The following is a 12,759-nucleotide window of genomic DNA, read 5'->3' on the forward strand; positions in this document are numbered from 1 at the left end:
CACACACACACACACACACACACACACACACACACACACACACACACTCGGCGTATGTCCTCGTATTGCATTGATCTAAAAGTGATCAGCTGTTGGCGTCTATCAGGAGTCTTTTTGCTTTGACTGTGTTTACTACCCCTCACACATACAAACACAGCATATGGGTCAATGGGTTGACTGTGTTTACAACTGAATATGAACTGAACCACCACAAATATACACGCACGCTCGGAAAACACATCTCTCTGTCATGACTGTTGTGAACAGAGCGACCACAATTGTTCTCTCTTCAAACAAAAGAAACATTATGGTTTAACATAAAACACATGGCTGGTTATTTGATGGCTTTGTATAGTGATTATAAGGGAGGGAGGGATGGTGGGGGAAGAAAGAGGGAGGGGCAGGGCATGAACTGAAAGAGATTTTAATGATGGAATTACTCCAGTTATTGTAGTAATTATTCTTGCATCTGAAAGAGGGCAGTAGAGAATTTTTTCAAAAATGACGGAAATGCGTTAAGTGCTTTTTTTGAGAAGGTATTTTACATTGATTCTAACGGTGGTGAGAGGTTGATGAAGATAAAAGGGGGTTTAACTTAAATGGGATTTGAAAAGGGAAAGAAAAGCAGAGAATAAAGAACAGATAGAGCAGGAAAGACAGGGAGAGATGAGAAAAGGGAGAATGTTGGGAGCCAGAAAATGAAGGCATGCAGAAAGAGATGCAAGAAAGAAAGCGAAATGTGTACTGCTAGAGGGGATGAATTGCAGTCTGCCGCCTCCCTCATCCATCTCTCTGATACGGGCAGTGTGGTTTTGATGTGGTTGTCTGTTGGCCATTCTCCCCGTCCCTCCCTCTCTCTCTCTCTCTGTCTCTGTCTCTGTCTCTCAGTCTCTCTGATATGGTTTGGGTTTTGATGTGGTCCATGCGTTGGAAGATTCTCACGGATGGTTTCCATAATGATAAAAAAGATTCCCTCCCTGGTTTAAGAGGGTGGGAGAGAAAGAAAAAGAAAAAAAAAAAAAAGGGAAAAAAGTTTCACTTAAGGATGCAACAAACATCCCAACACACACACACACACACACACCCCTGAAAACTCTCTCACAGCTGAGATGTTTCTGATTTGCTGGGGCTGTTTTTATTTGACGAGGTCTGCGGTTTAGGATCGTCACAGATTTCGGCGTTCAAAGACGTTTGTAAATTGAATCAAAGCTTTTCTGTACACATACATCATTGTCAGAAAATGGTATTTGTGTGTTCGTGTGTGTGCATGCGATCCTCAGTATATTATTTGAGCCCTGGAGACACCTTGTATCTCTTAGCGTCTTGATTTCAAGGGATTATGAAAATCTGCTTGATATTTTCGACTCCCAGTTCTTTCATACATGCATGAACAATATATAGTGCATACATGCTTTAGTTATTGTCAACATATCGATGAACAATGAAACAAAAAATAACTTTTTCTGTCACTCTCTCCCTCTTGTCTCTTTCCAATTCTCAGAGATGGTGAGGAAGAAGAATCCCCCTATCCGGAGTGTGGGAGGTGAGCAGGAGGAGGAGGAAGAAGAGGGGAGGAGGCCAGCGGGAGAAGAGGAAGAGGAGGGAGAGGAGGAGGGGAGAGTGGGCGCAGAGGCCGAGCGAATAAACCGACCCTCTGAACCGGAGTCCTCCGACCGGATCAGGGGAGATGGGGAGCAGGAAGAGGAGGAGGAGGAGGAGGAGGAGGAGGAGGGAGAGAGCGAGTGCGTATCCTCATCTGTCTCCCCCTCGTCTGTTGGTGAGCGCTACAGCAACGAGGAGAGACGGGGGAGGAGGGGGAGAGGGGGGAGAGCCAGCCAAGGGGGAGCGGCGTTGACTGACAGACTCGAGAGCCAGTCGGAGCCCGAGGACGGGGAGAAGGGGTTAGAGGAAGGAGAGAGGAGGGAACGGGGCAGAGGGGAGGCAGATCACCTCTCTGCTCCCCACCTCCTCCCCCGACAGGAAGGAGGGGAGGAGTCGGCGACCGACACCCCTCCGCTGTCCTCCAGCCCCTCTCCCAAACTCCAGGACTTCAAGTGCAACGTGTGCGGCTACGGCTACTACGGCAACGACCCCGCCGACCTGGTGAAGCACTTTAGGAAGTATCACCTGGGTCTGCACAACCGCACGCGGCAGGACGCCGCCCTCGACACGCACATCCTGGCCCTCCACAACATGGCTCCCCAAAACACACCTCTAGGTAACTCCAGCTCTCTGCTCAACGTGTTCCACTTGTTGTGTAACATAGATTACATGGACCCAGAGCATCACAACTTCAGGCACTTAAAAAGAAAAGATTTTGTAAAGGTTGTTGTTCAGTACACTCCGGGTCGACCAGTTTATTGCAACAACAACAACTTGTTTGATTGTTGATCTAAACAAACAACCTTCTTCCCAGAAGTCAGACGTGTCCTTGGATCGTTGTGCCTCTGGCTGTCTGACCTCCTCTTTTGTTTATCTGCTTGTAAAAATCTGACCCCTTCTTGTGTTTCTGCTCCCAAGATGTACAGGCGGGACCGGGGCAGAGGAACCAAGCCAAAGAGTCGGGCAAGACTAGACCAGATATGCACATTCAGCAGCACAGGACCGTTATGATGAACGGAACATATGACGTACAGGTAAGCACTTGTCGCAGTTAAGAAATACAGATAAACAGATTCAATGCATACAGTACATGATGATGCCCGACTTCTTTTCACAAAGTGTTGAAAATGTAGTCATGCGGGCCACAGAACCTGCAAAGAAGCAGTAATAATTTATAAAGTTAGTTAAGAAGTTAAGAAAGAAAAAGAACATAGAAGCAACAAATAAACCAAAGCAACACAATGGTTCGTTTGGTGTGACAGCATTGTCACACCAAATGTGACAATCCTGTGCGTCCTGTTGTTACCTCCTCAGTCCAATCAAAAGCCTGCATTATTGGAGCCGATGGCCCGTAGTAACAGTCAGTTTGACAATCCTGTTCCCTGTCATGAGAAAGACCTCAACCTATCTGAAGTCGTCCACTTGGTGCACATGCTGTCGCCTTATTTTGTTTTTATCTATCGTCGTTCTTCTGCATGTTGACCGTGTTCTCAGATCTGTAGAACCTCTTCCTGTGAGCGTTATGCTGCAAACACAACTTTACCTGGTTATTGGAGTTCACGGACCAAGAAAGACTAAATGACATAAAAAAATGTAAAAGATAATGTGTCCCCGATGTCACCACACTGGTCTCATGGCAACAGAGATGTGGGCCCTTAAATATATCAAACGGGGAAGGCGACGAGCTTTGAAACTGATGCAATGCAGAACCACTAATGCATCTGTTTTACATCTTTGCATCTGCTTGTCATAAATACAAACAAAGGGCGTTCAGTTTTGTTAGAGAAAATTCTGAAAATATTGCACTCTTTTCACTATAAATATTACTTGTTGTCATAAATCTAGGCCCCTAACTGAACTGAGTAATTTATTGGGTCGAACAAACTACAACTGATTTGTAACATACGGTGTGTGTGTGTGATTTGGACAGTGAGGCATTGTGGGGGCATGTTGTAAAATTTAATAGACTCACAGATGGATAGACAGACACAGAAAAATAGTGCACCTGGCAGACTCGCATGTTTGCTCATGCACACACAAAGACATTCACACAGTCTGCTTCATATATCACGGTCAGCCATTGCCTATATGCCTGTACAGGTGCACAGCATGCATCCTAATGTTGTAAATGATGGCTAATAAATCAATATTCTGTGCTAATCCCTCATATTCAGCACTCAATTTTGCAAAAGAACAAAGTCCAGTATCTGATGGGAGCTACTTTGCAGGCTAAAGACGGGAATTTACCAAAGCTTCAGGTGCAATTCATAATTCCTTCAAGATAAGCGGCTGAACATATACTGAACGATGATTGAATTTTCCCTCAATTACCGCAATTATACTCCATCACGCCACATTAAAAAGTCAGACGTAATTTGCACCTGCAGTCTGGACATCAACAGATTAGACAATCAATTTGGGTTCTTGGATGATTTGGTTTTAGTTAAGGGATACTAATCAGTGAAATCAACAGCTGTAGACTTTGGTGAGTACAAAAACCTGCCAAGTCTCTGCTTAACATTGTACACGGTGTAATTACAGTAGACATTAAAGCCTCTGACACAATTATTTACATGTCGGCTGTATTTGCTATAAAAATGGGCATTTCTCAGCATGCACACACATTATTTATTGCCTCATGTAAACTCACACAGATCTTCAGAGTTTTGTTGTAGCTCTGATCTTTGACATTCACATTCAGAAACATGTGACTGTTAGTAAATGCCTGTATTGGAATATATGCACATATGCTTCATTGACTGAGTATTTATCTGTTTTTTTGTAAGGCAGCAGAATGGGCAATTTTAAATTAACTTTCAAGTGAGAAGTAGAAGTGTCTGTCAGACGGACCTCCAACAGCCCGTCATTAGACGGTCAGTAGGAGACATTGATGCTCTAATGTAGCAGCAAAATGAATCCGTTTACTTACAGAGTTGACATTTCAAGTTTTATGAATAGCTGCAATATGTTCTGTCCATATCTCGCGGGCTAATTATCAGGAATATATCATACTGATTAGTGGTTTTTAGTAGTTTGACAGGTTATCACTTCCCTCAAAGGTCCTGTCTATCAATAGTCAATATGCCAATTAACAAATTATTTTCCAAATAACAACATTGATACACATTGACCATAAATACTGAGGTCGAGTGTGCACATTCATTTTAAGTTTCTAAATTAGGTCTTTTAAGAGCATAAGTTGTAATTTCTATATTTTATCATTTCAAATCTGTTTTATTTTGTTTCATTTTTATTTTCATTTTCATTTTTCTGAATTCTGTGTTTCATGATTTAAGCACATTTTGTCATCAAAAAAGTGTCTCATCATGTGGCGGAAGTATCACATTTCATGAGAAAATATTCACAATTTGATGAATATTAATGATTTTAATGTAACACAACATTGCACTATTTTTTTTTTTTGTCAAAGAAAGTGATCTTTATATATATAAGTTATAAAAAAAAAAAAAAAAACATTCCATCCTTTTGTAAAATACATTGCTCTAATCTTAGCTGTTTCCGATTAAAGCTGAGTTTTTGGATGACTTACAGGTGACTCGTCCCCTGAGTTTCCCCTTAACACGTGTCTTGCGCTCTAATTGGCTGTCGCTCCCCGACAGGTCAGGTGTTTAAGCCTGCTATGTGATGCATCGCCGATCTGCTCGGCCTGCGCGTTTTAACAGCGAGCGCCGACTCATCTGAGGGAAGCTCCAAAAACTATATGCGAGTAGAAAACCTGGGCTAAAGACGTGTAGTGTGAACTAATGTAGCCACCTCAGAGGGCCACGCGGATATCATGGGTTGTAATTGGTTGTAATTGTAATTTTATGAATTGTAATTTGTCTGCACTTCAACCCGCTCCAGTTATTGGTAACAATTGGGTCAAGGTTCAGGACTGGTGAGTGAACAGTAGGGTTTTTGTTTGAGGGTTCAAACAAGATGATTTAATAAACGTGTAGGTTTTCGTACATTTGTTTGTGTGTGTGTGTGTGTGTGTGTGTGTGTGTGTGTGTGTGTGTGTGTGAGGAGTTTCATTTCACTTAAACCAGGAGTTTGTAATGGCCGTAAGTCACGTAATGGACACACACACACACACACACAGTCAGAAATAGAAAATCCAGTGGGTTTAAGTCGTCATTATGGAGAAAAAGTGAAAGTATAGAAGAAAAAAACCGAATGAAAGGGGTCTCTATTCTCTCCATCCCTCCTTGCTCGCTTTTTCTCTCTCCCGCCCACGTTTGGAAAATTCCATGTTGTCATTTGCTGAGGCGAGATGCCCTGTCAACCAATGACATTGCGGGAAGAAAGAATCTGGGAGGAGAGGGATAGAAGGAAAGAGCGAGCGAGAGAGAGAGAGAGAGATGGAGGAGGAAAGGGGAGAAGGGAGTGGAAGAGACAGCGAGGAAGGCTTTGAAACCAGTAATAATCGACAGTTAGGCAGTGTAATGAAACAGCTGTCAGACACATTTAACTTTCTTTTTCTAGCTCTGTTCTCCAGTTGTCTCTCTCATTTGTCTTTGTCTTTCCCTCACCTTCAACTCGGCTCTGCCTTCTTTCTTTGCTCACTCTTTCTTACTCAAATTCCCTTTTTCTTTTTTCTTTCTCTCACTTCTCAATTTGCTTTTCATCCATCTCTCGTCTATTCCTCAACTTGCACACTTTTCCCTCAGCTTGTCACACTCGTCCTCAGCCTCTCCTCTCTCTATTTCCCTCTCCCTCCCATGTTCCTCTTTGTGTCTCTCTGCCTATTCTGCTTGCCACGATGACTTGATGTTTGGCTCGTCTCTAATTGCCTGGGCAGGGTCTGTGGGACGTGATGATTGGATGATTGCTTTTGTGAGATCACACACACTAATGGCTCTCATTTAGCCTTCCGAAGTAATTCTCTTGCACAAAGCTGAAATGTACCATCTCACATTTTTTTATTACTTCTCGCACTCTTTTTGTAGGATGTATAAATGTTTTGCTCAGGCAATGGCTGTTAGTTATTATCATCGTAATTGTCCTTGACACTCAAAGAGACTGTAAGAGGTTATTGACCGAGATTTAATTGCAAAAAAGGAAAACAAAGCAATTTTCACAGTGTTATTCTCCCAAAAGTACAAAATTATGACCTGGATGCAATAATTAATTCATGAATAGAACATTTATTGTGAGTTTGCAACCATGTTCAAGAGTTAAAGATACATACAAATGTGTACAATAATTTGATAATTATGATTGAAATGAATCGTCATTTTCTCTGTAAAGATCCAGCTAAATGCCCTTATATGAAGAAGAAGATGATGAAACCATATGTCTTTGCTCACTAAAAATGCAGCTTACCAGTTGCATTTCGTTCTTGCCAAACCTCCATTACAAGGCTGCCAGCAGTCAGCACCAAACCACAGGTCCATAAAGCGATAAATCCATATTGTGCAGTAAGTCTAATGTACATATGTCAGTGTAAGACTTGCCAGGTTGCCTGCTCACCGATATAACAAGCAGCACAGTATAATCTCCCACAGTCAAGGAGCTAAGCTAATAAAAAGCAGACGAGTGTCAGGTTGCTCGCTCGGCTATACAAAATCTTGGCTTCATTGCATACCGCAGTAGAGCCTGATAGATATGTTATTAGTCAGTCCACTTTATGGATTATTCTTGCTGCTCTTTTATCTCGTACAAACAAGGGGTTGACGGCATTCATTTAAGTGTTGCTCCACACTTCCACACAGCCGCTAAAACGGCAAAATATGTGAACAGTACAGAATCCTCATTGCCTTGTAACCGAACGCATACTTTACTTTGTTCAAAACCGAAATCATCTCAGACACTTTTGTTTTTAACATGCTCTAATTGAGATGTCAGTTTGTCATCCATTATCACACCCAAATATCTAAGTTCAGACACTCTTTGATGAATGTATTCCTTGGTGGTTGCCGAGTCATGTTTCTTTGCCTTCACGAACGATCTTTCAAGTTTGAATCGTATGTATGATATGTATGATATTCGGGGATTGATTTTTAATCCTGTTGTGACAGAATCCTGTTCATCTTTTTCTGCTTGTCAACAGGTGACGCTGGGTGGCACGCTAATTGGTATTGGCCGGAAGACCTCTGATTGCCAGGGGAATACCAAGTACTTTCGCTGCAAATTCTGCAACTTCACCTACATGGGCAGTAATTCCCTAGAACTCGAACAACACTTCATGTCCTCTCATCCAAATAAAGTCAAAAGTCCGCCAACCACACCCCTGCTGGCCACCAATAACCTGGCAATGCACGACAACCAGGGGAAGGGGGGGGGTCAAATCCTAGACGGGGCGGAGAGAGTCGCGGTGAGAGCGGAAGACGACTCTTTGGTCGGGTACTCCATCCCAGTCAGGGCGTCTCCAGACCCGTCAAGCTGGACGGGGGAGACCGGTCGAGATGCCGTGCAGACGTATTATTGGTGTAAATTCTGTAGCTGGAGCTGTGAGTGGTCGGGGGGCTCGGCAAAGCTTTTAGAGCACTATGAACAAAGACATCGAATGACCACGGGAGGCACTATGAGCCCCAGCAACTCTACTCCCGGGGGGATGGACAGAGAGAGGGAGAGAGCAGGGGGACGAGAGGGTGGAGAGAGAGGCCACATGTCGTCCAAAAGCAGAAAATCAGATCTATCATCCAACCCATCCAGCACCAGCCAAGGTAAGGGAATGAGAGAAAGTATGGGGAAATGTGGTTCTGAACTTCTTTACATGCTTTTTTTAGTTGTGCAGCCACAAGATCAAGAGTAGCAACTTTAAATAGCAGTCTAATGATTTTTACTTCCTCTGTGATCCTCCTCCTAGAGCTGCTGACTTTTACTTATCCGCTGGTACAAATACTTCAATACTGCTTGACCCCTGCTTTGTTATCAACTCTGGTGCTTGATACTACCACACCATTGCTGTTTTATTTAACAGGCCCTTTGCTCTGTTTTCTGCTCCTAGGAGACCCCAACAGCAGTGATTCAGAAGCAGTCGTGACCAGTTACAACTGTCAGTTGTGTGATTTCCGATACTCGATGGCCCACAGTGCAGACGTGATCGTAGTAGCACCTTTACTACTGCACTACCAGCACAACCACTCCATCCACAGATGCTGCATTCAGCACTGCATGTATTGTCCACAGGGCCTCTGTCAGCCGCACAAGCACCTGGGGGAGGTGAGATTAATAAAATATTCAAATGTTTATTTGCTTGGTGTATTCGTGTTTGCTTGGCAATTAGAAGGATAATTGTGCTGTTTTGCAGGCCCAAATAAATACAAATGTAATATATGAACAAGTGTAAATTTAATTGTTCCAATTTTCCAGCCTAGTTAAAATTCCCTCGCTTCCCCTAATCTGCCCACGCACACCCCCACCCTCCTTTGTGCCTGCTGCCAAACGGCGCCGTTGCAGCTGTTCACCATCCTTCTTTTTGCATTTTTAACAGCCAAAATTGGGGTTGGCATCATTCAGTTAATGATCCACATTCATCCGGGTGTCACCTGCACAGACACAAAAACACAATCGCATCACAACAGAAGAAAACCAATTCTTGAAGTCTAAATTCACCTCAGGTGTGCACAGTAATGACTCAGGCGTGCAGAGATCCACGCTGCTCTTCACTGAGCTCTGTCTGACTCTTCCACACAGGTGTCTCACCCCTTTGCGTGTCGGAAGCCCACCTGCCCGAAATGCTGTTCCAAGTTCCCTTCGTCCACCAAGCAGCAGCAGCAGCAGCAGGACACCGTCGGATCGAAACCCGCCACCGGCACCTCGCCCGGCATGACCCCTCCCAACCCTAGAGGTGACCCCGGTGTGATTTCGGGATCAACGTTTAACGCCTCTAACCCTGTCCATCCCGTTGTCACACAAGGTATTCAAAGTTATACCTCATCTGTTGTATTTTTGTCAGAATATGTTCTGTTTTTCATGTCAATAGAGTCAACATGATCCTTTTTGTTGTCTGATCTCAGGCGTCACCCACTTGTGTGACCAGTGTGCGTTCGCCACCACCGACATCGACGTGTTGCTCCAGCACTACGAAAGCTGCCACTCCCTGATTAACCTGAAGGGGGCACCGCCACATGTCAAGGCTGAGGAAGAGGCTGGGGGAGACAAGGAAGGGGGGAGAGGAGGAGGAGGAGAGAGGGAGTACTCTTGTACAAAGTGTCACTTCATCACGGAAGTGGAAGAAGAGATTTTTAGACACTACAGGTAAGAGAGAGAGAGAGAGACAGATTAGAGAACATTGATTACATACTATTAATTGTTGTTATGAGATTATGTGTGATTCCACGTAATAGTGTTTTTTCACAGGGTTGACTCTTTGACATGAAAGGGTATAAAAACACTTAAAAGCACATAGGAAGTCTGCTATTTAGTCAGCACAAAACACAAGTAAAAAGTCACAAGTAATATGGAAACATAATGTTAATGTGTTAAAAAAACAAACATTGAGTTTGTCACCTTTTCTGAAGCAGGTGACTGAATGTGAAACTTGATTGCGTGTTATATTCAAGTTAGCATCTTTGACTAAATGTTCTGGATGACTGAGTATACAAAGAAATTCCTTCCTCAAGTCAGGGAGATGATACAGTATTGCTTGGTGCTGGGATTCAAGCACCTGTAGTTCTCTTTTTTTTTACACCTGATTACCCAGAACATGTTGACTGAGCACACTCATTTTCAGCAACAAGCCATTTAAAAAAAATCATATACCTGAGATGCTCACAGACACCATTTAGACATCCACACCTGGAAGCAACTCACACTTCATTTGATATTCACAGATTTGTCATCTTTCAGCATCACATACCTGAGTATCACCATACAGTGATGAGCTACACTTAAAACATTTTAAATTCCGTGGCGCTACACTTGTAAGTTTAGACGCTTTGAGACTATTTCCCCTTTTTTTGTCCGGAAAATGTATTATCTCAGTTTCTGTTTGCAGTATTTCAGTCTCTCGAAATTATCGCTCATTTTTGCCCATTTCAGTCTGGCGTTTATGACATTGCCTACTGACAGGGAGAGAAATCGTGTATCGCTCAAATACTGGCAAACAATATCAGCACCAGGTCCCATTACCTGCTGGGTTACCACGGGCTTCATCTAATCTTGGAATCAACTCTGAGACATGAAGCTGTGAGAATCTGGTTTTGTTCCTCTAGAAAGGATTTAAACAAGTGGCCTTCCATCACTGTCTTTTCAAGCTACCGCTGTCCTGTGACCCTACTGTGCTTTAAGTACACTTTGTATCCACTTCAACTACATGGGCCTGCAAAGCAGTACTCCCCCGATTTAGCATTGCACTCCGACATTGACGGAATACTTTACTCACTGACGGAAACGCGTTTTAAATATTACGGTTTTAGCAAAGATGCATATCTTTGGGAAGTAGTGAGCATCCCACTGGATAAATGAGGCTTTGATTATACTGCACAGGTTGTATGTGAGTTTGTCAACAGCTGTTTTGATAGACTTTTGCTGTTGTTAAACGCAGCCCCTCATTTACTTCAACTCATTTAGACTTCTCTCCATTTTTTGATTCTTCGTTCTGGTGCAAAACAAAACGTTCTTCAAGAATTCAAGCTAAGTAATTGATAGACTAATGGTCATTCTGTAGGTGAAGTATTCCTTTAATGGCGGACTTGAGATGGACAGTGAGATGGACAGTTAAGAAGGGAAAAAAAAAGGATCGCTGCAGGAGGATCAAAAATGTATATTTTCTTTTCCCTCATATTTTTTCTTTTTTGAAACATGCTGCCTTGCAAATTACCCATAATGCTACTTGCCCGGCTACATTTCAGTCAGAGATTAGGGTGTGTTTTATTACTTGCGGCAGATCTAGCCTCGAGCCGCTGGCCTCGAGCAAAGATTAGAAGCAGGCAACGAATTTCAGATTTTTTGTTTCATTCTCAAAATTTGTACTTTTCAGTTTTCCCCAACTGATGCAATTAGATTTCAGGCAGCTCCCTCTGGAGCCACAAAAGGCTTTATCCAACTTGTTTTACATATGCAGTAGTACTCGCCGTGACTCGTAAACAGACTTTGATCTGTGAAATCTGTGGTTATGCTCCATTTCAGAATACTACTAGTATTTTTTTTTTACTGACTATCCTTCCAAAGAGGATCAACCTGTCTTTTTCTTCTTTTTTTTGTTTTCAAAGGATACTAAACAGTAAAATATTGTTGTGACAGAAGGAGGAGGAGATGGTGAGAGAAGGGATGGAGATACAGACAGAAAGGAAAGCAAGAAAGAAAGACAAGCCATTGGAGGAAAAGGGGAGAAAGTGGAGAGAAGAGGGAGAGAGGGTGACAAAGCTAGAGGGAGAATGAGACAGCCTGGAGGGGATTTAACAGTCCACTCACGTAAATAACTAAATCTAAGCTCTGAATCTCGGAGCTCAAATCAAATATAACTGAAATAAAGCCAGAAAGTTTCACACCGCTGCTAAAATCCACCAAACCTTAAAGGGCAAGTTTTTGAAAAGCAAAATGCAGGATTTAATTACAGGTTGCTCAGGACAAAGGCGTTTGGTGGAGAAAAAGTTACCGGCTGAAACAAACTAATCAATCTTCCTTCCAACTTCTACACCCAAACACCCTCGCTGAGGTTTTGACACTTGTGAGGCACAGACACACACCAGCAAGAGCCTGCTGACACGTTACCTTGTGATAGCTGAGAATGTGCATCACACAGTATCATTACAACACGAGTATTTATTTGGCTATTTATGTTGCACTGCTGCAAAAAAACAGACCTTTAGAGATGTTTTCGTACCAAAAACAGACATTCGTATTGCATTACATATGGGATGCCAGTTCACTGTTCAAAAATAACTTGAATACTATGTGTCCGCGTTGTTACTTTTCATAATTTGTTGAATGTTAGACAGATGTAGCTGTTGTAAGTCTTCAGGCCAAACCTGGAGTGGATCAGTACAAACTTCATTTCGGCCACTGTGTCTTTGTTCAGCATCTGGAGACGTTTAAGTGCACTTGGTACAAGGTGCCCTTTAGTCACACAATAATTGTCACAAATTTCGACAATACCTAGACTAGTGTGATCTGATCAAGATGCTGTTTAAAGCCCTGTTGTTATATATATATATGTGTGTGTGTGTGTGTGTGTGTGTGTGTGTGTGTGTGTATATGTGTGTGTGT

The 12,759-nt window shown here is 42.8% G+C and overlaps 1 protein-coding gene across 5 annotated transcripts in view; it reads left to right on the forward strand.

Moving 5' to 3' along the window:
* The window catches only part of trps1 (trichorhinophalangeal syndrome I), a 58,282-nt gene extending 45,601 nt beyond the window's left edge, over window positions 1-12,681 (forward strand). For all 5 annotated transcript variants that reach the window (XM_031866315.1, XM_031866314.1, XM_031866316.1 and 2 more), the window contains exons 3-8: window positions 1,502-2,218; window positions 2,521-2,636; window positions 7,655-8,270; window positions 8,555-8,769; window positions 9,244-9,466; window positions 9,567-12,681. In XM_031866315.1, the coding sequence (XP_031722175.1) occupies window positions 1,502-2,218; window positions 2,521-2,636; window positions 7,655-8,270; window positions 8,555-8,769; window positions 9,244-9,466; window positions 9,567-9,811 (2,132 nt within the window). In that variant the 3' untranslated portion in view covers window positions 9,812-12,681. The remainder of the gene's footprint in view (window positions 1-1,501; window positions 2,219-2,520; window positions 2,637-7,654; window positions 8,271-8,554; window positions 8,770-9,243; window positions 9,467-9,566) is intronic.
* Window positions 12,682-12,759: the final 78 nt, after the last annotated feature.

This window comes from Anarrhichthys ocellatus, unplaced genomic scaffold, assembly GCF_004355925.1.
Source record: "Anarrhichthys ocellatus isolate YVR2014 unplaced genomic scaffold, GSC_Weel_1.0 scaffold35, whole genome shotgun sequence".
Classification (NCBI taxonomy): Eukaryota; Metazoa; Chordata; class Actinopteri; order Perciformes; family Anarhichadidae; genus Anarrhichthys; species Anarrhichthys ocellatus.